The sequence below is a fragment of the Mustela lutreola genome, chromosome 16 (assembly GCF_030435805.1).
Source record: "Mustela lutreola isolate mMusLut2 chromosome 16, mMusLut2.pri, whole genome shotgun sequence".
NCBI lineage: Eukaryota > Metazoa > Chordata > Mammalia > Carnivora > Mustelidae > Mustela > Mustela lutreola.
The window spans coordinates 937,304-959,660 of NC_081305.1; the positions used below are offsets into that span (position 1 = coordinate 937,304).

Sequence of the window (22,357 nt, forward strand, 5' to 3'; positions counted from 1 at the left end):
GGGAGAGCCGCCGCCGCGCGCCCGCCGCTTCCTGCCTCCGCGCGGGCTCCGCGGCTCCCGCAGCGGTTGCCATGGCGCGGGTCGGCGCGGGCACCGGGGGGCGGCTGCTGCTGCTGCTGGGCGCCGCCGGGCTCGCGGCCGTGGGCGCGCCCAAGCCCCCCAACCTCGTGCTGCTGCTCATGGACGACGTGAGTGCGGCCGCCGCTCGGGCTCCCAGGGGCGGCCCCGGGCGACGCGGGACGGCAGGGGCGGCCGGCGGGGCGGGGCGGGGCGGGGCGGGCGTGGGGCTGGGGGCGCGCCCTCGGGGCCGGGGAGCGGTGGAGGGCCGTAGCCGGGCGGGCAGGAGGGAGGGTCCGTGCGGCGCCCAGCGGCCCCCTGGATCCGGGTCCGGCCGTCGGCGGTCTTGCCCCGGCAGTGCCGGACGGATGTGGGCCCCGCTGGGCTGCCCGGGGGACGAGCCCTCCAGCACTGCCCCCTGTCCCAGCGCGGACCGACAGAGGGGTGGCCCAGACCAGTTCCCCAGCACCCCCCCCCCCCCGGGGTCCCCTTGCCTTCCCCCCAGGCACTGGGTGCGGAGCTGACCGGGACCCAGGCCCGTCTGCCGGGACGTCCAGGATGTGCCCTGCCGGGGACTGTTGCTGTCTCCCCCGCCAGGCTGCCCTGGGTGGCTGGGAGTTCTGGCCCTGGGTCACGTTTGTCTGGGTCCGCTGCTGGGTGTGTGTGCGGCCCCGCGCAGGCTCGCTCTGGTCACTCTGGCAGACCGGCCCTGTAGAGGTTAGCGGGGTGCCTGCAGGGGCCAGAGCCGTCCCGCTGTCTTTGTGCCTTTGTCACCGCCTCTTGGTCACAGAGGTTGGCAGTGAAGTGCAGGTTTTGAACTGGGCGTGAGGTGACGGGGTAGAGCGGAGCACAGACGCAGGCCCGGGCGCCTGGTGCCCCTCAGGGCCTGTCTCCCGTGCGGGCCTGCGCTCCTCAAACCCTGAAGGACCCCGCCACGGTAGCAGAGCTTCGGCGTGCCTGGGCGGGTAGTGGAGGCCCCTGGGGAGGTTGGGGACGGGTCTGCAGAGAGCCTGAGGCCTGGTTCCGCAGGGGTTTTCAGCACGGCCCTGACCTCCGGGGAAGGCCGCGGCCTGGGGCTTGAGTTCCGGCACTGAGGGCCGGTGACGTGATGAGTTCTGCGTCTGTAGCCAGACCTCCACGAAACCCTAAGGAGTGTGTTTGAGGGCTTCCAGGTTGGTGAACTCACGGAGGTGCTGGCCGTGGGACCTCCCCCTCCCCTCGCCCTGGGTGTCTCCTCCGTCTGCTGTTCCTGCCAGGCGTCCTTTATGACAAACTGGTAGTAGGAAACAGGGCACGTCCCGGGGTGCACAGCAGATGGTTGAGTCCCACCAGAGGTATGGACACTCTGGGGGCACCTGGGTCGCCCAGTCAGTGAGGCACCCGCCTCTTGGTCTCAGCTCAGGTCTTGATCTCAGGGTCGTGAGTTCAGACACTGCTCACCGGGGAGGGCCAGTTGGGGGGCAGAACGGGGGCAGTGGTGACGGGGCTCACCAGCCCCTTGACTTTTCTGGGGGCGCCTGTCAGAGGCCAGGCCGGCAGCTGTCTCACCGTCCTCCGTGCGCTCAGGACCGGACGGGTCCCCCACGGCTGTGTGCTGAGTTCAGAGGATGCTGACACTGGTCTCCCGTGGATCTTCCTCCCTTCTTCGCGTCTGGCAGGGCTGGGGTGGGCAGGGGCTTAGAGGCCTGCTCCCGAGCGCCTGGACACTGGCTGTGTCTTGGTTCTTTATGTGTACGGCTGGGAGAGTGCAGTCGGGCTGAACAGAAGCAGCTCCAGGGGGAGTGCAGCGGGCCTGTGGGTGGGGAGCCGCCGGAGCTGCTGAGCCACGCGCGTCCTTCTACACGTGTTGATGTGAGTCTGAGGGCCCAGGGTGGCCCTTCACGGGCAGCAGGGAGCAGCTGACTCAGAAGTCTCCAAGCTCTAGGGGAGGGGAGGCCGGGCCAGGCCCCAGGAAGGGAAGTGAGTCCCATGGCCTCGGCCTGCCCTGTGGGCAGCTGGGCCAGGCTCCAACCGAGCTCGTAGGCCCTCCCGCACCCAACTGGGGCATGTGAACCCTGTCCCTGCGTGTCCGGCCTCCAGACTCTTGTCACTCAGGGACATCGTCTGCCCCCGGCTCAGCCTCCATCCTTCCTGTGGCCGCGCGTCCCTCGGGGGCTTGCTCCGTGCCAGTGCCTGTGGCCCCCGGACAGAGCAGGCATTTCAGAGATGTCAGGATAAGCCGTGCCGGAGGAATCCGGAGCTAAAAGGCCAAAGGGACCAGCTGCCGCTGACTCAGGAGAGCAGGCCACGGCCTGCAGGGGCCTGCGCTTCACTGACAGCTGTGCCGGGACGGCGCGCGGGCTGCCGGCCTGGGGTCACGGGCTTAGCTGGGCAGGTTTGTGGGCTCTCATGAGCTCCGCACCCTGTGCAGCCACATACAGTCCACTTGAGGCCGTGTTCATTGGCCCCTTGGCAGGCGCCTGCCTCCTCTCCCCCGCTCCCACGACCCACCACCTCCTGGCCTTCTGGACCTGCCTGTTCTGGCCTTTCCCGGAAACAGAGCCCCACGGCGCGCGGTCCTCGTAGCTGACCCTGGCCTCCAGCGTCCTGATTCCCGGCCCAGCCGTGTCCAGTGTGCCTGTGCCGCTGCCCAGGGCATCACCACTGACCACAAACACAAAACTCTCCAGCCCCAGTTTGAGGGCCCAAGTCTGAAGTCAGGGTGGCAGCAGGGGCTCCCGAGGCTCCGGAGGAAGGCCCTTCCTGCAACGCCAGCTCCGGCGGCTCCCGGCGGTCCAACTGCGTAGCCGTGTCCCCCAGCCCCTGCTCTCCCGCGCTCCCCTGTGCCTGCGTCCCGCCGCCCCTGTTCTTCTGCATTGGATTTGGGGTCTGCCTTAGTCCCATGAGTCTACCCAGGCCGGTCACACCAGCAGCATCTGCTTTTTTTAAAGTGGGCTCCGCTAGCCGGGCGCCCAGTGCAGGGCTTGAACTCACGACCGTGAGGTCAAGGTCTGAACTGAGATCGGGTCAGACACTTACCTGACGGAGCCCCCCAGGCACCCCTACTCCTGTGTTTCCACATACAGGGCCATGCGTAGGTTCTGAGTGGACATGACCTTCGGCCCGGACCGCGCGGCTAGACTGCGGTCTGTGTGTCCACCAAGCGGATGTCGTCCGTGTGTCCACGGAGCAGCTGTCGGATGCCCAGTGCGTTTGCTCTGGGCTGTTGTCAGTCATGCCTCTGTGGACACTCATGTTGTTTGTGTCGTTGTGCCTGGTGCTTGTGTCCTGTTCTTGCGACTAGACCTGGGAGTGGAACAGCCAGTCACGTGGCCGCACTGCGTCTCCCTGGGTGTGGAACAGCCAGTCACATGGCCGCACTGCGTCTCCCTGGGTGGGGGCCTTGCCGCGTGTTTTCGGTCTCAGTTTGTGCACCAGCTCCTTCCTGGTTTGTGTCCCGAGTTGCCGGTTCCCGGGGAGCCGCAGGTGCTGGCGTCAGAGGCTGAGGAGCAGCGAGCATGGGGCCGTCCCCGCTAAGCCGGCCACAAAGCCACTGACAGTGCCCACAGCCCGCGCCGGGCACTGGGGTGTAGTGAGGATGCTGTGGCTCGTGGGGCACAGGATGAGCAGCTCCTGGCTGAACTCTCACCTTCCCCCAAGACAAAAGGAGGTCTGTGCCACCTATCCATGCTCTTTTCTGCAGATGGGGTGGGGCGACCTGGGAGTATATGGAGAACCTTCGAGAGAGACCCCAAATTTGGACCGGATGGCTGCAGAAGGGATGCTTTTCCCAAACTTCTACTCAGCCAACCCGCTGTGCTCGCCGTGTAAGTTGGGGCTGGCCTACGGGCACAGGGAGCGGGACCAACACTCGGGCGCCTCCCAGCTTCCTTCCAAGCAGAGCACCAGGCGGGCTGCAGGTGGCTGTGGCAGCCCTAGCCCTTTCCCGTCGGGGTCTCAGCACGTTGGGGCAGCTGGGCTCCGTGCTGTCACAGGCCGCCAAGGGCACGGAGCCTGTCGGGTTTGGAGGCAGAAGTTGCTGCCAGTGGCACGTGCTTTCCTCCTTTCCCAGAGTGGAGTGGCTCGGGGTGGTTCGGGACAAGCGCCCCCTCCTCCCAGGACAACCACCCGTGCTGGGAAGGTTCCTTACGTGCCCCCCGCCCCCCAGGAAGGGAAGGAAGGCCGGTGTTGGGGGCGTGCTGTGCCGTGCGCGTAGCCCACTAGGCTGGCACTCTGGAGCTGCCAACGGGAGGAGGAGCGTTGCGAGCTGGCCGTGGACGCTCATGACATTTCTGTTTCCTCGGTGTAGCACGGGCAGCTCTGCTCACTGGACGCCTGCCCATCCGCAACGGCTTCTACACCACCAACGGGCACGCCAGAAACGGTACGCAGTGCCGCAGGCAGCACCCGCAGCACAGGGGACGCGGGCCTGGGTGGGAGAGATGTCTGCCACCATTCTCATGCGTGACCTGGCGTCCGCTGGCCAGCTTTGCGAGCGCCAGCTGCTTGCCTGGGCTCAGAGGCTGTGTGTGGGGGTGGCCCGTCCTTCAGAAATGCGCGTCGTCAGTGGAGAGGAAACAGGCTGAGTGCTGGTCCTCCTGGGGACTTGGTGGAGAGTCCAGGCTCCTTCCCGGCCACTGCTCTGCCAAGGACAGTCTGGGCAGACACCGCTTATGGCTCCTTCCCTGCTGCTGTCCTGTGCCCAGGGCAGCCCAGCACCTGCGGCTCTGAGCAGGAAGTGTGCCAGGCCAGCCGTGCCCTAGGGTAGGAAGCAGAGGGAGCCCGTGCTGGCCGGTCGTGCCCCGGGGTAGGAAGCAGAGGGAGCCCGTGCCAGGCCAGCCGTGCCCTGGGGTAGGAAGCGGAGGGAGCCCGTGCCAGGCCGGTCATGCTCTCGCAGCCTACACGCCGCAGGAGATCGTGGGTGGCATCCCGGCTGAGGAGCGCCTGCTGCCCGAGCTGCTGAAGGGGGCCGGCTACGCCAGCAAGATCGTGGGCAAGTGGTGAGTCCTGATGCTCCTGTGGGGCGTGCGCAGCTGGTGCGTGAGTGCAGGGTGCTGTCTGGTGGGGACACGGAGGGGCAGCCAGGAGGCGGAGGACAGTCCCTTGGTGGGGGATCGTGAGGGCCCTACGGTCATGACGGCAGAGGCCCCCGTGGCGTGCGTGTGTGTCGTGCCTGCCACTGGGAGCAGGTTCCACGGGGATCCCCAGGTGTGCAGCCCAGGAGGCAGATGTGAAGGTCACAGGGTCTCTGCTCCCTCTCCCGAGCTGTGGGGCTTCTGGAAGAGAGCCAGTCCGCCCTCCCCGGGGAGCCTTTCCGATGTCCAGCCATCCGTCCCTGTCCATCACGGCACCATGGCCCCTCTGCCCTTAGTTCTTCTGCTACTTGCTGGCACTGCCTTCTCGAGGACAGGCGTCCCGTGCACAGCACTGTGGTCACAGCAGTGGGAGGTCCATGGAAACCAGGGCACTGAGCATCGAGAATCCTGGTGATCCAGGGGCTGCGGGACAAGTGCTTTCTCGCTCCTGAGTCTCGCCGGGAGCCGTCCTGCCGAGCGGTGCTTGGAGGAGGTGGTGGCAGAGCACAGCTCTGGGGATGCTTGTCACCAGCCCAGGCCTGGGCAGTGCCCGGAAAGCCCGGGGAGACTGCCAGGGCCCTCTCTGTGGGGAGCCCATGGGAGGGATGGGCCCTGTGATGCGCGGCCCGGCAGCTGTGCCCTGGGGCCAGCAGACTTCCCGGGGGCGGGGGGTGCGTCTCAGTCTCAGCGGGGTCCGTCACAGGGCTGTGGCCTGCACTGACCTCCTTCCTCCCAGCCCAGTGCCACGGAGCCAGACTTCCGTGGCTTGAGCAAGTCTGGGGATGGGTGGAGGCTGGATTCACATGAGAACCCCCTCCAGCCGCCCCTGTCCCAGGGGACTGTGGTGTCCCTAGGGACTGCAGCCTGCTCTAGCTCACCGGCAGGCGGTGCCGGCCCCACTGCTGTCGGGAGCCGACAGCCTAGCAAAAGCGGCCCTTCCAGCGCCTGTGTGTCAAGGGAGGCCGCCTGAGCTGGTGGGTGTGAGCGTGCAGCCACGTTGGCTAGCCAGCGCGTCCCCCTCCGGGCCAGTGCTGGTGGGCGTGCGGAGAGCTGACCATGCCGGAGCAGCGGCCCGGGCTGACCTGAGACGCGGAGAGGGAGCACAGAGCGCAGGGCGGGTTAGGTTTCTGCAGCGAGCGGCCGTGGTAGCGCCCATGGCCCTGCCCCCAGCGGAGGGCCCTGCAGAGGCCAGAGCTGCACCGTGGCCACGCTGCAGTCGGGAGGCAGAGTGTTTGAGAACCAGCTATGGGAGCCGAGGCCCTGAGAGACACACTTACCGGCACCTTCTTAGACCCCAGCACTGGGCACCTCAGTTCTGGCCCCACGTGGCCTACCCACCCCACCACGCCGTGCCGTGCCATACCGCCTTGACCAAGTGACCAGTGCCTGGGCATCTGCGCGGGCCACCAGAACACCTCTGAGCAGGCAGTGGGGTCTCCTGGTCGCCTGCTCCAAGGCCTCCCCAGGGCAGCAGAGGAGGGAGACCCTGCTTTCCAGCTTGTGTGGCCGTGAGAGGCCCATGGGAGCCCACTGGCCCTGTAGAGTTGCTGTGCTCCCCAAGAGCCCATGGGCGGAGCAGAAACCCCCGTGCGTCTGCACCGTGTGTTCTGAGGAGCAGACAGCTCTGGCTCAGGGACTGCTGGGTCCTCCCTCGGCTGCTTCTTGTTGGCAGAACCGACAAAGGGAGGGTCGTGATGCCCGCAGTCCGGAGAGCCTGGGCTGGGGAGTGCTTGGCCCTGGTCACCCTGCAGGCACACGTATCCCCGAGCGGGGCCCGGGCGCTGGGTTAGTGCGCGGCCTTGGCAGGTCCTGGAGTGTCCCAGGCTGTGATGAGGCCAGGCGAGGACGGTCAGCTCCCCCAGGGCCGCGCGTCCATCTTTTGGGGCGTGATTATGCGTATCTGGGGGAAGAGGCTCTTGAAGACCTTACTGTGAGGGCCGGCGACCGGCTCAGTCCCGGAGAAGGCGGAACCTGTAGAACCGTCCCCAGAAATGGAAGAAGGAAGAAGCCAGAGTGCGGAGAGTTCTGGGTGGTTTCTGGCTGCTGTGAGACAGCTCACTGCGTGTCTTCCCTGAGCTCTCGCAGCACTCCAGAGGGATGCCTGAGCATCTCTGTGCCCAGACACCCGCTGTGGCCAGGGCCATGGGCTGTCGGTGGGGGTGGGCGGGGTCCTGGCGCCCACCTGGAGGAGGACGTCTCAGGGCACCTGGGGCTCAGCACACACAAGGCAAGGAGCTGTCTGTGCTCAGGACTTTGGGGTACCCTGAGAAGGGGTCCCTAAAGCATCTGGGTTCCCGTTTCTAGGCATCTGGGCCACAGGCCTCAGTTCCACCCCCTGAAGCGTGGGTTCGACGAGTGGTTCGGGTCCCCCAACTGTCACTTTGGACCATACGACAACAGGGCCAGGCCCAACATCCCTGTGTACAGGGACTGGGAGATGGTCGGCAGGTAACGGGTCCCTTCCTGCCCCGCCCCGCACGCGGCAGAGCTCAGCCCTGCCCTCTGATGCCCTGCTGGGGGCGGGGCGGGGTTTCTGGAACGGCTTCCCAGCGCTTGGCTTTGTCCGCCGGTGGTTCTGGGGCAGGGAGAACCACGGCCTAGGGCTGCTGTTCGAGCCGCCCACAGGGGACTTTAGCGTGGGAGAGGTTAGGACCCCCGAGGTGTGTCACGCAGCACCGCGTTCTGCTCCTGAGGTTTGGTTCCTGAAGCCGTTGGGCGGTCCTGGGCTCCGGCTCCGAGGCCGTCCACCTGCACCAGGCGGGCCCGTAGCCCTGTGCCAGGAGCCCCCCGGGCTGCTCCTTCCTCAGGAGCCCGCCTGGAGCTCTGCTGCCTGAGCCGGGCGGCTCCCCAGGCTCCGGTCTGGCCGTGGGCCTGCCTTCACGGCGCCACAGCATGTCCCCGCTTGGTCAGCTCCGTTCTGTCTCCAGCTTCATCCCGCCCACCTTTTGTGTGGCTTCACGGTTTCGGTGGAAGTTCTTGCATCGGGGCCAGAAAGCTGGGTTGGGCCTGTGCGTTTCCAGGACAGCCTCGTTGAGGGAGAACGTGCCCCGTTGGAAGCGGGGTTCGGGGGTCCTGGTGTGCTCGTGGTGCCGCGCAGACACGGCCGGCTCAGAGCGCCTGTGCCCATGAGCTGCTGCCGGCCCGGGGTGACCGCGGCGCCGCCTCTGTCAGCCTCCCTGTGTCCTCACACGTGGCCGCTGCCAGGTGGGGGCTGCCGTGGGGCCTCGTCCTCGACCGGCCCGGGGCCTCCGGAGCGGCGCACGCCTCTGGGTCGTTGATGCGCGCGGGCCGCGGTTCCCTCACCCTGTGAGCGAGGCCTCCCCGCCTGGGACTTCAGGGAAAGGAGCTCGCTTGGCTTCCGGGAGGCGGATTTTTGTCTGGGTCTGTGTTACTTTCAGATACTATGAGGAATTCCCGATCAATCTGAAGACCGGGGAAGCCAACCTGACACAGCTGTACACGCAGGTGACGGACGCGCGGGCTGGGCGGGCGCGGGGGAGCCTGGCCTCCGGGCAGACGGGTAAGGCAGCATCTCCCCCAGGAAGCGCTGGACTTCGTGCAGAGGCAGCACGCGGCTCGGCGCCCCTTCTTCCTGTACTGGGCCATCGACGCCACTCACGCGCCCGTGTACGCGTCTCGGCCCTTCTTGGGCACCAGCCGGCGAGGGCGGTGAGTCCTTGGTCCTAGAGACGTGGACCCACCCCGGAGAGCTCGGCTGAGCGTGATTGGCTCCAGGGACGGGGCCCTCGGCCATTCGGTGTCAGTTACCCTGATGGGAAGGGAGAGCAGCTCTCATGCTTCCCCGAAGCTGCCGGCCAGCGCGGTCTGCGTGGAGGAGGCTGCGCGGTGTGGCGTGTCCCGTCCCGGGTTAACTCTGGGGACTGACTTCTCTCCCTCTCCTCTGAAGCCAGCCCGTCCGGTGTGCTGTCCGTCCCCGCAGTCGTCACTTCTCTGCTCACGGACGCCCTTTCTCCCCTTAGGTATGGGGACGCTGTCCGGGAGGTTGACGACAGTGTGGGGAAGATCCTGAGCCTTCTCCGGGACCTGAGGATCGCAGAGGACACGTTCGTCTTCTTCACCTCCGACAATGGCGCTGCTCTCATTTCTTCTCCTAAACAAGGCCAGTGTTCCAAGCACCTCGCCTCCCCAGATGGGGCTGCCCTTGGGACACTGGGATCTCTGAGGCTCCGCCAGGGCCACTCAGCCCTCCTAGGGGCCCCGTCCAATGGGGGAGATGCCCGCTCCCTTCCCAAGAGCCCGTGTCCAGTGGGAAGACTGTCGCCCAGGAGACTTGCTGGGGCATCTCCAGACCTCCTGGGAAGTGGTGTCTTGGTGTCTTGACCCAGCCCCTACCCCAGAGTGCGGGCTTGGCTCAGCGAGGGAGCCGCCGCAGGGCCGTGAACCCCCGGGGCTGCTCGGCAAGCTCGTGGACTGTTGCACCTTGGGGAGCAAGGGGTTCCACCTGGTGTCCTATAAGCATGTCCGTCCCCCCCTTGTCATGGTACCATATCTTTTTGTCCCATTTTCCCTTAGCAGGGCCCTGAGTCACTCAAAGGGCTCTGGAAGGAAGGCCACGGGGAGCAGGAAACCCCAGGGGGACAGGCCTCGGCAGGGAGGTGCTAGGGGACCATGCAGTCGGGGGAGCCCCGCGGCTGGTATGGGTACAGATGGGGTCAGATGAGAAGGAGTCTGCTGACATCGAACAGCAGTTTGGGGTCTGTGTCCGGCTGGTCTGGGGCCCCAAGGGGCCATTCACAGCCCATGGAGGGACCTCGTCCTCACCAGGCGCTCCCTGCACTGCTGTTGGTCCCAGAGGTGAGGGTGGGACCCTCTGCATCCCTCCCAGCAAAGACCCGGGACCTGGCTGGACGCCGCTGTCCCTGCTGTGCCTCCGGCTCTGCGCCAAGAGCCCCAGACGCGCAGCCGTTGCCGGGACCACCAGCGGTGCCCCATCTTCATGCCTGAAGTAGGCGCCGGTTCCCACGCACGCAGTCCACATGCTCGGTTGTAAGAACACAAGTTTGTGTGTTCGCCTCACCGTTTGCGACGCGAAGTAGACAAGCAGTCGGGCCTCGTCGGTGCGTCTGAGCCCCGCGAGGCCCCCGGAGGAGCCGCGTCCGTCCTCGCCGTCCTGCGATGCCCTGCCGCACGCTCGCTTGTCGCCCGGACACACCCTTCCTTTCTCTCTCTCGGGCTCTGCCTGCACTAATGCGGGGGGCCAGGGTGCGGGACCTGCGTAGGAGCAAGAGCACCGCCTCTTCTGTTCCTCCCGGGGGCCGGGCTCGTGGGAGCCCCGGGCAGCAGGCGGTGGCGGCAGCAATGGCCGTTCGCCCTGGACTCTGGGAGGCAGCCAGCCTGGCCAGGGCCCTCCGCCCTCCAGCACTTTCCACGCGTGTGGTTCAGGAACCGAACCTGCCCCGTCCCCAACCCACTGCTGGGCCCCGGGGGGGACACATTTTGATTGGACCCCCCACCCCCCACACAGAGGGGATGCTCGAGGACGGGAACACGTATGTCTCACAGTCCCTGAAGGCAGCCATGAACCCCACTGAGCTGCTCCCACTGAGCTGCCTCAGGGACATGGTGTCACTGCCTGACCGTGTCCAGGCATCTGACCTTGACCTTGAGGCCTGAACTCTGTGTCTGGTCCTTGCAGCAGTGTCACCCGAGGACCCAGGAAGGTTGGGGGCCGTGGCAGATCCCCCCTGAAAGCAACAGGCCAGCAGGGGGACGCCCTGGGGACTCGGGGTAGGCGTCTGATGCACGACGACTCTGTCTCCCCAGGCGGTAGCAACGGCCCGTTTCTGTGTGGGAAGCAGACCACGTTTGAAGGTGGGATGCGGGAGCCCGCGATCGCGTGGTGGCCCGGGCGGGTCCCTGCGGGCCAGGTGAGTGGCGCTCAGACCGGCCGCTCCACACCGGGAGGCGGCTGGTGAAGGGCAGGTGGGGCGGGCAGGGGGCTCAGGGGCGGTGTTAGCACCTGCCGTGTGCTGACGAGGCTGCCTTCTCAGTGAACGTGGCGGTCCTGACTTCAGCCAAGTTAAGCAGGTTTCTTTTCTTCAGGACTCGTCAGAGCTTTAGTGTGCTAATGGACCTCAACGAGCACCCGCAGGCACAGGGCATACCGAGTCCCTAAAAGCTTGCTTGGCCCCAAAGGCTCCCCCGGCCACTGGTCCCCTAGCAGCCTCCCAGACACCAGAGCCCTTTCCTGCCCCAGAGCTCCGTGCTCTGCCCCTGCCTCCACCAGGAACCCACACGCAGGGCCTTCTCTCCCAGGGCAGCTCAGTTCAGACTCCAGAGGAATACGGGGTCTTAGGGCTCCCGTTTTGAAATACTCCTTTCCCGGTCTCCGAACCGGTCTCTCCCCTTCGACGCCCCCAGGGAACGCTGGTATTGGTGCGGCCCTCACAGCAACAGTGCAGGGGCATTGACTGCCCCGCGGTCTCTGTCACAGGGCCGTGCTCCATGCCTTCACGACACCCTCCTCCACTCGGGCCGGAGGTCGGGAGACCGGCCAGGCCTCCTGGGCCAGGCTCACAGCGTCACAGGGCTGCTTCCTTCTGGAGGCTCCAGGGGAGGGTCCGTTTCCTCGTCTTTCCAGGGTCCTTGAGGTGCCCACGGCCCTCCCTCCGTCGCCCAGACCCGTCGAGTTCACCGGTCCCTCTGACTCTGGCCCCCGGCCACGTCCCGGGACCCAGAATCCGCCCCACCTCCAGGCCCGCTGCTGCAGCCTTGATTCCCTCTGTACCGCGTGGGGAATGCGCGCGGGGTCTGGGAATGGGGCCGTGGACCTCAGTGCGGGGCGTTACCCTGTCGCCGTCGCCGTCGTCAGCACTCCCACGCCACGTGCTAGCAAACGGGGCCCGAGGAGAGGAAGTGACGTGTCAGGACCGCTGGCGTCCCCTGTGGCGCTGGGATCAGGTGCCAGGCGTGGGGCACGGAGCCCACCCTCCTGCCCAGGCTCCCCCACAGCCGCACCCTCTGGGACGATCTCCATGGGGACTTCTCTCCCTGGGGCCAGCTCCAGTCTTTGGGATCCTCCGCCTCCAGCCCTCATCTGCCTGGCTCCTCACCCCTCAGCCCTGTCCCTGAGGCGAGAATCCAGGAACAGCCGGGCAGCCTTCCCCGCGCCGGGTTCCATGGCACACGCTGAAACTGAGCCTGACGAGCGGTGAGGCCTGCGCCCTGCGGCGACCACGGGAGGGCTTCGCTTACCCACTGTGGTTTGCCCACCGTTTCCGGTACTCAGGCCCCTCCTGCCTGGGGGAGGGACCGCCCCCGCGTGGGGTCTTAGCAGTGCCGGTGGCACCAGCAGGGACTCCGTGTGCCCACAGCAGTCTGATGGCGTTTTCCTAAAGACGTGACGCATGTTGAGAGGGTTTGTCCTTCAGGAAGTTTCTCTGCGTGCCCCCAGCTGCTCTGTGCTGACAGGAAGGACGTCCGCTGTCCTACCCCACCCACACGGCAGTCTCTTCTCTCTTTATTTTGCTTGGCAGTTAAAGTATTGGGATTTCTTGATTTTTCTTTTCTTTCTTCTTTTTTTTGTTGCAAAACAAGCGTTAGGGGAGAAGCCGCGGCAATGAGATGATGCCGCCGGCTCCTGCCTCTACAAGCCCACGCAGAAGGTTCCAATCAAACACCAGCTTCCCATTTCCCCACACGGGGCTGCTGAACCCACAGTGCAGGCGGCCGTGGCCTGTGCACTCCGTGTCCACACGGAGTTCCTCGTGGCGGGGGCGTCTCACGTGATCCCAGGGCAACCGTGAGGGACCCCTGGGGACTGGGAAGAGCGGCTGGAGGTCCCAGCCAACAAGATGCCCACGGATGCCCACCCCGCCAAGCTGAACAGCGGACTCTCCGGCCTCCCCCGAGACAGCCCTCACCCCAGCTCCAGGCTGCTGACGCCGGGTGGTGGGGTGAACCCGGGGGTCTCCAGATGAGGCAGAGCCGCGTCCAAGGAGCAGACGTGCATCTTGTGGAGACCAGCATGTGGCCCTTGGCTTAGAGTGCTCCTCTCAGACCCGTTTCGCTGGGTGCCTCGACTGAGACCATCCCGTTCGGGCCCGGGTCGTCCCCAGCCAGCCGCCCCTCCTCCGTGCTGCGCTGGGCCTTGCGGTCTCCTCTCCGCCTGTGCTCCCACCTGACTCGGGAAGCTCCCAGTGGTTCAGTGGTGACAGATGGGCTCAGAGAGGCATCAGCAGGCCGGACCCCACCGGTGTCTGCCTGCCCGTCTTCTCACCTCTGTCTCATTCGTAGTCCCCACCGACACGAGGACTCGGGAACTGGGGATGGGACAGTTGGAATCCCCACTCAGCCCTAACCTCCTGAAGCCACTCTCCCGAGGAGGAGCTCGCCCCTCCCTTGCAGGGTCGTGAGGCCTGAGGGTTCGTGTGGCGGCCCACGCGCACTGACCTGACCCTCCAGAGCGTGTGGGGCTCCGGGATGGCCTGGAGCGGGGTCAGACTGCAAAGGCAGGGCCCAGAGGAAGGGCCTGGGCCCGGGGCGTGTGCACCGCATGTGGACATCGGGCAGAGAAGGCCTCTGCCCCCTGTGTGTCCCTGGCTGCCGTCCGGTCAGGGCGGGCTCGCCGAGTGCCCCCGCGTCCTGTCCTTGCAGGTGAGCCACCAGCTGGGCAGCATCATGGACCTCTTCACGACCAGCCTGTTCCTCGCGGGCCTGGCTCCGCCCAGCGACAGGGTGATCGACGGCCTGGACCTGCTCCCTGCCATGCTGTGGGGCCAGCTGACAGACAGGTGCGTGCCCGCTGGGCGCCAGCCCCCTACACCAGGGGACAGAGCCAGGCCTGGCTGACAAGGCCGTTTCCTCCCCAGGCCGGCTCGGGGCAGGGGGAGGACCTGAGAAGCGAGAGCCCTGGCACCCCGAGACCCGGCTCCCAGCACCCAGGGCATGGGGCCCCAGGCCCAGCGCTTGGGGTGGAGGGAGTTCTGCCTGAGTGTCCGGCTGTCCGGACCCCTGGGGCCCGACCCCTTGGGCTTCACCGGTGCCGGACGCGGCTTCTTCCCAGCTTGAGACCAGGTGCTGTTGTGCTCACACAGAGTCAGGTTCCCAGGTTGCTCAAGGGACGGGAATTGCGAAACGCGAAGTCTCGCGGCTGGGAAGGCCGCCGCCGCCGCCTCAGAGCTGCTGAGGCCTGGGTCTGGGCTGGTGAGCCAGTGTCCGGCGTTTTCAGCCGTGCTTGTCTTTGCTGTCTTGAACCCTGGACAAGAGCTTGTTGACTCGCAGGGGAGGGAGCGCCATGGTGGTGGGGGCTCAGCAGGCCGTCTGCCCCACGGCGAGGGCCAGAGCCTCTCTGCCTGCCACCAGCTTCACGCTGGGGCCAAGGACCCAGGGGCCCGGCCACCCCCCGCGGCCTGGTGGACCTGTTCCCCACTGTGCTCAGTGGGAGCCCAGCGTGGTCGTTTCTGTGACAAGTTTCTTCTGACCCTTCCCTCCCTCCGCAACAGGCCGATATTCTATTACCGCGGCAACACGCTGATGGCGGTCACCCTCGGCCAGTACAAGGCCCACTTCTGGACCTGGACCAATTCTTGGGAGGAGTTCAGACAGGTGAGGGGGCTTTGGGTACCATGAACTCTGCAGACCCACCACCTCCCTCTTAGGAGGACACCTCTGGACAGAGCGGGCCAGGACCAGAGGCCACTGCGGAGGACAGGTGGCCACAGGCCTCTCGTGCTCGCCACCTGACTCGTGAACCCCCAGACTCGCTGTGGCACCGGTCCCCAACCTCTTCCAAACCACTGTCAGCACAGGGCATGGCACAGTCCTGTCCCCTGGCCTACGTGCTTAGCACTGGACTCTCTCGGGCCCACTCGGCCCTCCCGCTCGCGCCCAGGGTCCCTGCCCTTGCTCTCCGTCCCACAGCTGAGCCTGCCCGCCCTTCAGGCACGATGTCAGCCATCCTCAGCACCTGGCCCCATGTCCTATCAGGCAGGGCTGCCTGTGGTTTACCCTTTAGGTGCTCAGAGGCTAAGAGGTCGTAGGAGCCCCCAAAAACTCAGAGCTTGGCTGTGCGAGCTTGGGGGCAGCTGTGTGGCCTCACTGTTCCCTCCCAGGGCTTTCTGCGGCCCCGCTGTCGGCTGCCCAAGATTCCAGGTGGCATGGGAGCAGGCTTCCGGGAGCCACACTTCAGGCCTCCCTGTGGCTCCAGGGGCTCTCGGGGCAGGGTCTGGGCAGCCCCAAATGAGACCCGTCCCAGCTTCCACCCAGGCCAGACCCCAGAAGAGCAGGGGGAGCTTCTTTCAGAAGGAGTGTTGGGAAAGTCCAGAAAGTTCTGCAGGTGGAGCCGTTGCCTGTGTGACCTGGGCAGACTGTGTTTACGGTGGGGCCCCGATCGGGAGAGGCCGCTCTGCTGCGTGGGCCCCGCCCTCCTCCGCCGGACACATGGCTCCTGCTGCCTCCGGCTCTGCTCGACACCCTTCTGAGTTCCCAGGAAACGGGGTGCTGCTGCTCTGCTCCCCAGGGCAGTCCCTCCCTGGGAGGCAGCTGCCCAGGAGGAGAGTGGGCTCACTGTCGGCTGCTCTGATGGCCCTTCCAGGAGGCTAACGTGCTAGGGCCAGCTTTGTTCAGAAGTCACGAGGCTGCCCGGCTGGGGCTACTCAGCCAGGCCCGGGCCGGCTCCCAGCCTAAGGGAGAGGCCGGGGCTGCGTCCCTGCAGGGGCGTGCGGGTCTGTGGTCCTTAGCTTGGGAGTCACCCGCGTGGACCCTGCTAGCTTCCCAGCTATACTCTTGTCCCTGGGGCCCAGTCATGTCCCAGGTCAGGCTTTTCCGTTCCCCAACAGCTGGCTGAGCGGGGCAGGCCGAGAAGGAGGGACGAACCCGTTTCCCTGTGGCAGCCCGTGGCACAGCAGGAGTGGGGTACACGTGCATGTGGTCCTCTGCACTTGGGGGCCACTCCCAGACTTAGACTAAGTGCATGGCTCCAAGGGCCAGGGCCACGGAGGGACGGGTGCACCCTGGGCTCCGAGGGAGAAGGGGCCACGTGGGCTGGCTCGGCTGTGATGTCCCAGGGACAGCAGTCGTGAGGGAAACCCAGTGCTGGTGAGTGGAGTGTTGGTAAGTAGTGTACTTGGCTTGCATCCAGGTGAGGATTTGTGTTTTTTGTCTGGACTGGTAGCTGCCAGCTTTTTCGTGCTGGAGGCTGTGGGCTCTCGTGGTCAAATCCCCATGTGTTCTCCAGCACTTCTACTCCCCGAAGGTCAAGGGGCCACCCACTCTGGAACCCACTTGGGCGCGCATCACTGGCTGTCTTCTCCGGCTTCGAGTCTCCTTAATTTTCAGCCACTGGCTCAAGAGTCACAGCTCAGTGCGGATGAATAGAATTTCACGGGTTCCTAACCTCCCTGCTTTATTGAGAAGCAGAATGTTGCCTGCTCCGCTGACCAGCTGTCCGTGACAGACGCAGGGGGGTTGGACACGGGGTGTGGGGGGCGCCCGTCGACGGCACTGACCGCTGCAGAAAGCCTTCCCTAGCCGCCGGTTCTGGGGTTCGTGAGCACCGTGTACCCGTCTCTGTGTACAGCCGCCTCTCCAGACCCTCCCTTAGGCCGTGTCCTGTATTGGCTGAAGACTGCAGCTAAGCTGCTTGTGGGGCCCTGGGCTCACCAGGGTGTCCTCGGGGTACAGCTGGCTTTTCCTGTTCCCAAGTCGGAGTCCCACGGCCTGCGAGCCTTGGGGACACAGCTCCAGGCTGTGAGCGCAGTAGCTTTGGGAAGGGGCCTAGGGCCGTCCCAGCACCTTGGACGGGGCTCGTGCCACACGCTGACCTCAGAGGCTGAAGCTGCCCCGCAGTGTCCCCCCAAAGGAGCCCCGAGGGCAGAGGTGGTCTGGGAAATTGCAGAACTGGGCCTGTCTGGGGACCTGGGGCCATACACCTGAGCCTCGATGCACACGGTCTGCTGTCCTGTGTCCTCGGACGCGTTGGCAGTGGTCTGTTTCAGGCCCTGCTGTTCCCGGGCGTCTGGGCTGCCGCCGTGGGCCTGTCTTTCCTGGCTCCCGGGCGGCCTGCAGGGAGCGGTGAGCAGCACGTGCTGGGGTGGCTTTGCTCTGGAATTCAGTGACAGGCCGGCCGCCAGACGGGCTGGAACAATTTGTTTAAGGGGTAGCGCTTTTTTTCCTTTTTCTTTGAGATTTCATTTTTTACCCAATCTCTACACCTAACGTGGGGATCAGACAACTCTGAGATCAGGAATTACATGCGTCACCGAGTCACCAGGTGCTTCTAAATATCGTAAAGAGATTTATCTCCCGGGGTACTTGGGGGGCTCAGGTGATAAGCGTCTGCCTTTGGCTCAGGTCAGCGTCCCAGAGTCCTGGGATCGAGCCCTGCATTGGCCGGAAGTCTGCTTCTCCCTCTGCCCCTCCTGTCACTCGTGTCATTTCTCTCTTTCTCTGTCTCTCTCTCAAATAAATAAGTAAAAATCTTAAAAACAAAAAATCACGTCCCTGCCCGAGAAGGGGCTGCCGGCGGGATACAAAGACAGACACAATGGCTCCGCGGCTCCGGGGCCAGGGCGTGGGAGAGATGCCATCCTACAGGAGGCCGGCCCTCGGCGTGCTCAGCCTTGGGACACTCTCGTGGCACGTCTAGGGATGCAGCAGGTGGCAGGGAGACGGGCTGGCTTGCCTCGGGGAGCTCGAGGCCCCTGCCTCCTGGGCTCCTGGGGCGCATCCGTGCCCGCACGCGCGCACGGCCCTCACGGCCCTCCCGGCCTCCCGTTTCAGGGCATCGATTTCTGCCCCGGGCAGAACGTCTCAGGAGTCACCACCCACACGCAGGAGGACCACACGGAGCTGCCCCTGGTCTTCCACCTGGGACGAGACCCCGGGGAGAGGTTCCCCCTCAGGTGAGCCGGCCCCAAGCAAGGGCAGATGCTCGCTGGCGGGCTGGGCACTGCCAAGCAGAGGCACGTCCTGAGCTCTTGAGAGACGCGCGGCGGCAGGTGGGGTAGTTCTCCTGCCCCCACAGGTGGTCCAGGCCTGTCCTCCGTGTCTGCCTCAGCAAACTGGTGTGCGTGGCCCGCCTCCTCAGGTGTTCCCATCCGCCTGGTCTCTGTCCCTCCACCACGGGTTCACGTGACACAGTTACATGACCCCCGCCCTGAGCAGCCTCTGCGTGTGGGGTGGACGAGCCCCTCCGTGCCCGGCGGGCAGCACCAGTGTGAAAGATCCACCCCGGGGCTCCTCCCGGCGAGGCTCTGGGGCGGGGCCTTGTGGTGCCAACCGGGACGCTTAAGACACTTTCGGTCCCTCTGCCCAGCTCAGATCCCGGGGATGTGGGAAGGAGACAGACGGGCCCCACTCCAGAACCTCACACGCGGCTTTCCTGGCAGCGGGGCCTTCGTGGGGACAGTGAAGGCGAGGTCGCGGGGAGGTCATCCTGGATCAGGGTGGCGTGGCCTGCGGAGAGTAGCCCTGGGAGACAGAAGAGGGGACACACATGGGGGAGGGGCCGCATGAAATCGGAGGCAGAGGTGAAGGGACACGCACCTCCGCAGGGGGTACGTTCCTGCCTGGATCTCGGCCTGCAGCCTCCAGACCTGGGAGGGAAGAGACCCCGGGGGTCTAAACCCCAGTCTGTGGCCGCGTGTCTCCGGGGCCCTAGGACACTGCACTGGGAGCTGGGACGCCCTCATGGGTATCAGCAGCCACAGGTGTGGAGCCCAGGGTCGTGTGCGTGGGGGGCTGGGGATCAGGCTAAGCCAGGGGGAGCCTGGGAGGAAGCAGTCGGAGGCCTCTCCTGTCCCCAGAAGTAACTTCAGAGCCAACACCGAGCGGGGCCATGGGAGCCGACGGCAGGGCCTGATTGCGGAGGAGCCACAGGCCGCACCTCTGCCCATGAGGCCTCCTGCAGTCTGACTGCCCCCAGCGTCACCCAGAAGTCACATATGTCCCCAGCACACTTGAGCTTCAGAGGACAAGAGCCAGACAGACCTTGCTGCTGAGACGAACGACCTTAGCTTAAGCCAGTCCTTCACAGTGCATTTGGCCAGAGAAGGGGAAAGACTTGACAGGGTCTTGAGGCCTCACGGAAAAGCTTGCAGGCCGTCTGTGCGGTGAGCGCGGCCTGCAGGATGGACTGGAGGGCCTGAGGTTCGGGGCAGCCTGGGAGTCCCACGGCTGCAGACCCAGAGACCATGGGGAGCAGGGCGGGATCCCTGCTCCTGCCACACAGATCTGGGTCGGAGGGACTGGGAAAGCGGGAAGGCCCCAGGTCTGCTCGGGGGCGCCCGTGGTCCTGTTGGTGCCCTCGGTGGTGCTGGCCGGGGCCCAGGCCCTGAACGCTGACAGGGGTCATGGCTGCTGTGCCTGCGGCCTCATCTGTGGGGCAGTTGCTGAGGTGCATGCCAGCCCTTGGGCACAGAGGGACAGAGGTAGGGGCCACCAGCTGGTGGCTCCACTGGGGCGGTGGACCCCTCCCTCCCCAGGCCCCTTCCCCTGCTGCTGGGGTGGCCTGTCCTGCCGGCCGGCCTGGGCCTTGCTCCCTCAGTGACCTGGTCCTCTTGCCTCTAGCTTTGCCAGCCCCGAGTACCTGCGTGCCCTGCGCAGGGTCACCCTGGCCGTCCGGCAGCACCAGGAGACCTTGGTCCCTGGACAGCCCCAGCTCAACGTGTGCAACCAGGCTGTCATGGTGAGTGCTTGATGTGCTGCAGGTCGCCAGTGCCGGGAGGGTGTCCCAGGGGCCGTGGAACGTCTGTGCAGCCCACACCCTCGCCCCCCTTCTCAACTGGGAGCTGTCTGGGATTGCAGAGACTTCTGGCAGCAGAAGCGACTGCTGGGCAGTGTGGCAGGACGCGGTAGACCGCGGGCCTCCAGAGGCTGCCGGAGCTGCGGGCTGGACCCCTTCCCCTCCTGCTGCTCTGCGCAGACCCAGCAGGGGTGGCTGGGAGTCACTTGGCCCAAGTCACTCCCACGTGGGGTATGGATACAGTGGACTGATGGCCTGAAGGTCCTGTCCCTGGAGCTGAGGGTATCTGGCTCCCTGCTGCGGACATGGGTGATTCAGGTGTCCCAGCATCCGAAGCTTTGGCTTCAAAGCCCACCAAGCACCGTCAGGACGGGGTGGCCCAGCTTCCCGGCCTGACGGCCCCTCTCCCTGAGCCGCGCGTCCCGCAGTCCCGCACGGTGGTTCAGAGAGCAGCCGGACACTGTTGACCTGCCGTGTGGAGTCTGGTCTGCCCCAAGGGGCCAGGGCAGCAGGTGGGGGAGCGCACCAGGAGCAGAGTCAGCCACGTGTTCCGGGCGCTGAGCGTGATCCTGGGGCGGGCAGGGCTGCCTTGGTAGCCAGGGCCAGGGTGGGGTGGCCTGTCGCTGCTGTCCACACCTGCAGCTTCGTGTCCTGAAGTCCCCCACGGAAGGACGTTCAGAGCAAAAGCCCCCAGGGCCTCCTCCTTCCCTCCGTGGAGTGGTCTGCCTTCTGAACGCACAGAGTAGAGCAGGAAGGTACCCGTCTCAGGACCACCAAGGTGCCTGGGGTCCCAGGAGTCTGAGAGCCCCACGTGCCCACTCCACTTTAATCTCACTGGGAAGGCGAGCTGTCCCCACCCCTAGCATGCCCTCTGTCAAGCAGTGCGTGTGGTGCCCGTGTCCCTTCCCACTGCCTGATATAGTGGGGGAGGGCGTGGAGGGAACTGGCCGGGGCATGACCACAGCCACCTGACCCCTGGACCTGCCCCCCCAATCCCGCAAGTGAACTGAAGGCAGCCCAGAGCAGTGTGGACCAGCCTCCAGAGTCGGGTGCTGGCTCCCCACACCCTCAGTCAGGCTGGCTGGGCGGAGTCTGTTCTGCACACACCCTGTGCTTTGCTCTGTGTCCGAGGTCAAGAGCAGCTTCCTTCACCAAAGCCTGGCCGGCCCCTCTCCCCATCTGGGCAGCCACAAGCCAGGTGATGCCTTCCAGGGCAGGAGAGACCTTCAGCGTGGTTCTCACTGCCCTTGGTAACCTGATTCGGGAACAGCCTGGGAGGCCTGCTCAGGAGGGTACGCCTCCAGAGTGACTTGGAGTCTCCCTTCTGAGGTGCAGAGACCCCCCATGGGCAGTGGGAGGCCATGGCGAAGCAAGGAGGGCCCATCCTCCGCACCAGGAGAATACGGCCATATGGAGGCGTGTGGACGCTGGGTAGAGGGGCCGTCCGTGCTCCACTGGAACGGGCCAGCTCTCCCCGCAGCTGACCATCAGAGAGCTCTTTATGGATGGTCTTGAGCAGGCTGTGAGGGCCCTCCAGGGTCAGCCCTTGCTGAAGTGTGTCTGGAGGAGATGGGGCGGGGAGGGACTCTGGCCACGGTGGAGCCCAGACGTGCTTAGAGTAACTTGCTGTTCTCTCTCAATTCTCACTGCCAGAACTGGGCGCCCCCAGGCTGTGAAAAGTTAGGGAAGTGCTTGACGCCCCCAGAGTCCGTCCCAGAGAAGTGCTCCTGGCCCCACTAGTGCCTGCGGCTAGGAAGACTCTGGCCTTAGGGCTCCCTGCTGGACGAACCCTGAGCCCCGGCTGCCCTCCAGCCGTGCCCACACGGACAGACCTCATCTGCAGCCAGCAGCAGGATCTGCTGGCTCCACGTGCCAGAGACCCAGCCCTGGCGTTCCTCAGCCCTCCTGGTCGGCCTGACCCTGCGGTGAGGACCCACAGCCTCACAGCCCGAGCCGGATGCTGCCCTCCGACCTCCTGCTGGCCTCCTCCAGGGCCCTGCCTCCATCCAGCGATCCAGAGGACAGGGCTGCGACCTGAATCTCACCGTCACAGCTGGCCTCGCCAGTCCTGTGTTGGCCCCTTGGCCCCTGCACCCCACTGAGTGGGATTGTGAAGGCGGAAGGAGATCCTGACAACCGCCAAGGGAGGCCTCCCTGGTCCGGTGGGGACCTAGACCTTCCCCCTTCCTTAGGGATCCTGACCCCAGGGCCCTGTGGCCAGTCGGTGCCTCTCAGCTGCCCTGCCGCCAACCCTCTGGCGCGGGGAGCCTGAGCGAGCCGGTGGAGACGCCACCCGTACTGCGCCGCTCTAAGACTTGGGAAATGGCGAAGAGGAGTTTTAGAATAAAGGAGCCGGCACTTGGGAGTTCTTGTTTTTGCCGAAGCCGGCCAGAGGGCAGCGGTGCGCCGGGGTGGAATTCGCGGCGGCCGAGCCACCGCCCACCTCCGCGGACGGGGCGGAGCTCTCGGGTAGCCCGGGCCCTTCTTCCTCCCGGACTCTCGCGGGCCGGCCCCGCCCCTCGGCACTTCCCCGGGAGCCCGG

General features: G+C 65.8%; 1 protein-coding gene across 1 annotated transcript; it reads left to right on the top strand.

The window, feature by feature from the left end:
* The first annotated feature begins 2 nt into the window (after window positions 1-2).
* On the top strand, window positions 3-22,180 carry GALNS (galactosamine (N-acetyl)-6-sulfatase). Its single transcript, XM_059150758.1, has 14 exons — window positions 3-188; window positions 3,740-3,863; window positions 4,346-4,420; window positions 4,934-5,036; window positions 7,416-7,559; window positions 8,510-8,576; window positions 8,653-8,780; window positions 9,092-9,231; window positions 10,896-10,999; window positions 13,728-13,864; window positions 14,576-14,678; window positions 17,853-17,974; window positions 19,641-19,758; window positions 21,469-22,180. Exons 1-14 carry the CDS (start codon window positions 72-74, stop codon window positions 21,553-21,555), a joined length of 1,569 nt encoding a protein of 522 aa, XP_059006741.1. The 5' UTR covers window positions 3-71; the 3' UTR covers window positions 21,556-22,180.
* The last annotated feature ends 177 nt before the right edge of the window (window positions 22,181-22,357 follow it).

Excerpts from the sequence above, each read along its gene's own strand:
- GALNS (XM_059150758.1), top strand. The coding sequence starts at position 72 with ATGGCGCGGGTCGGCGCGGGCACCGGGGGGCGGCTGCTGCTGCTGCTG. Across the intron at positions 8,577-8,652 it reads TGACACAGCTGTACACGCAG|GAAGCGCTGGACTTCGTGCA; the intron begins GTGACGGACGCG and ends CATCTCCCCCAG. Across the intron at positions 14,679-17,852 it reads CTTGGGAGGAGTTCAGACAG|GGCATCGATTTCTGCCCCGG; the intron begins GTGAGGGGGCTT and ends CTCCCGTTTCAG.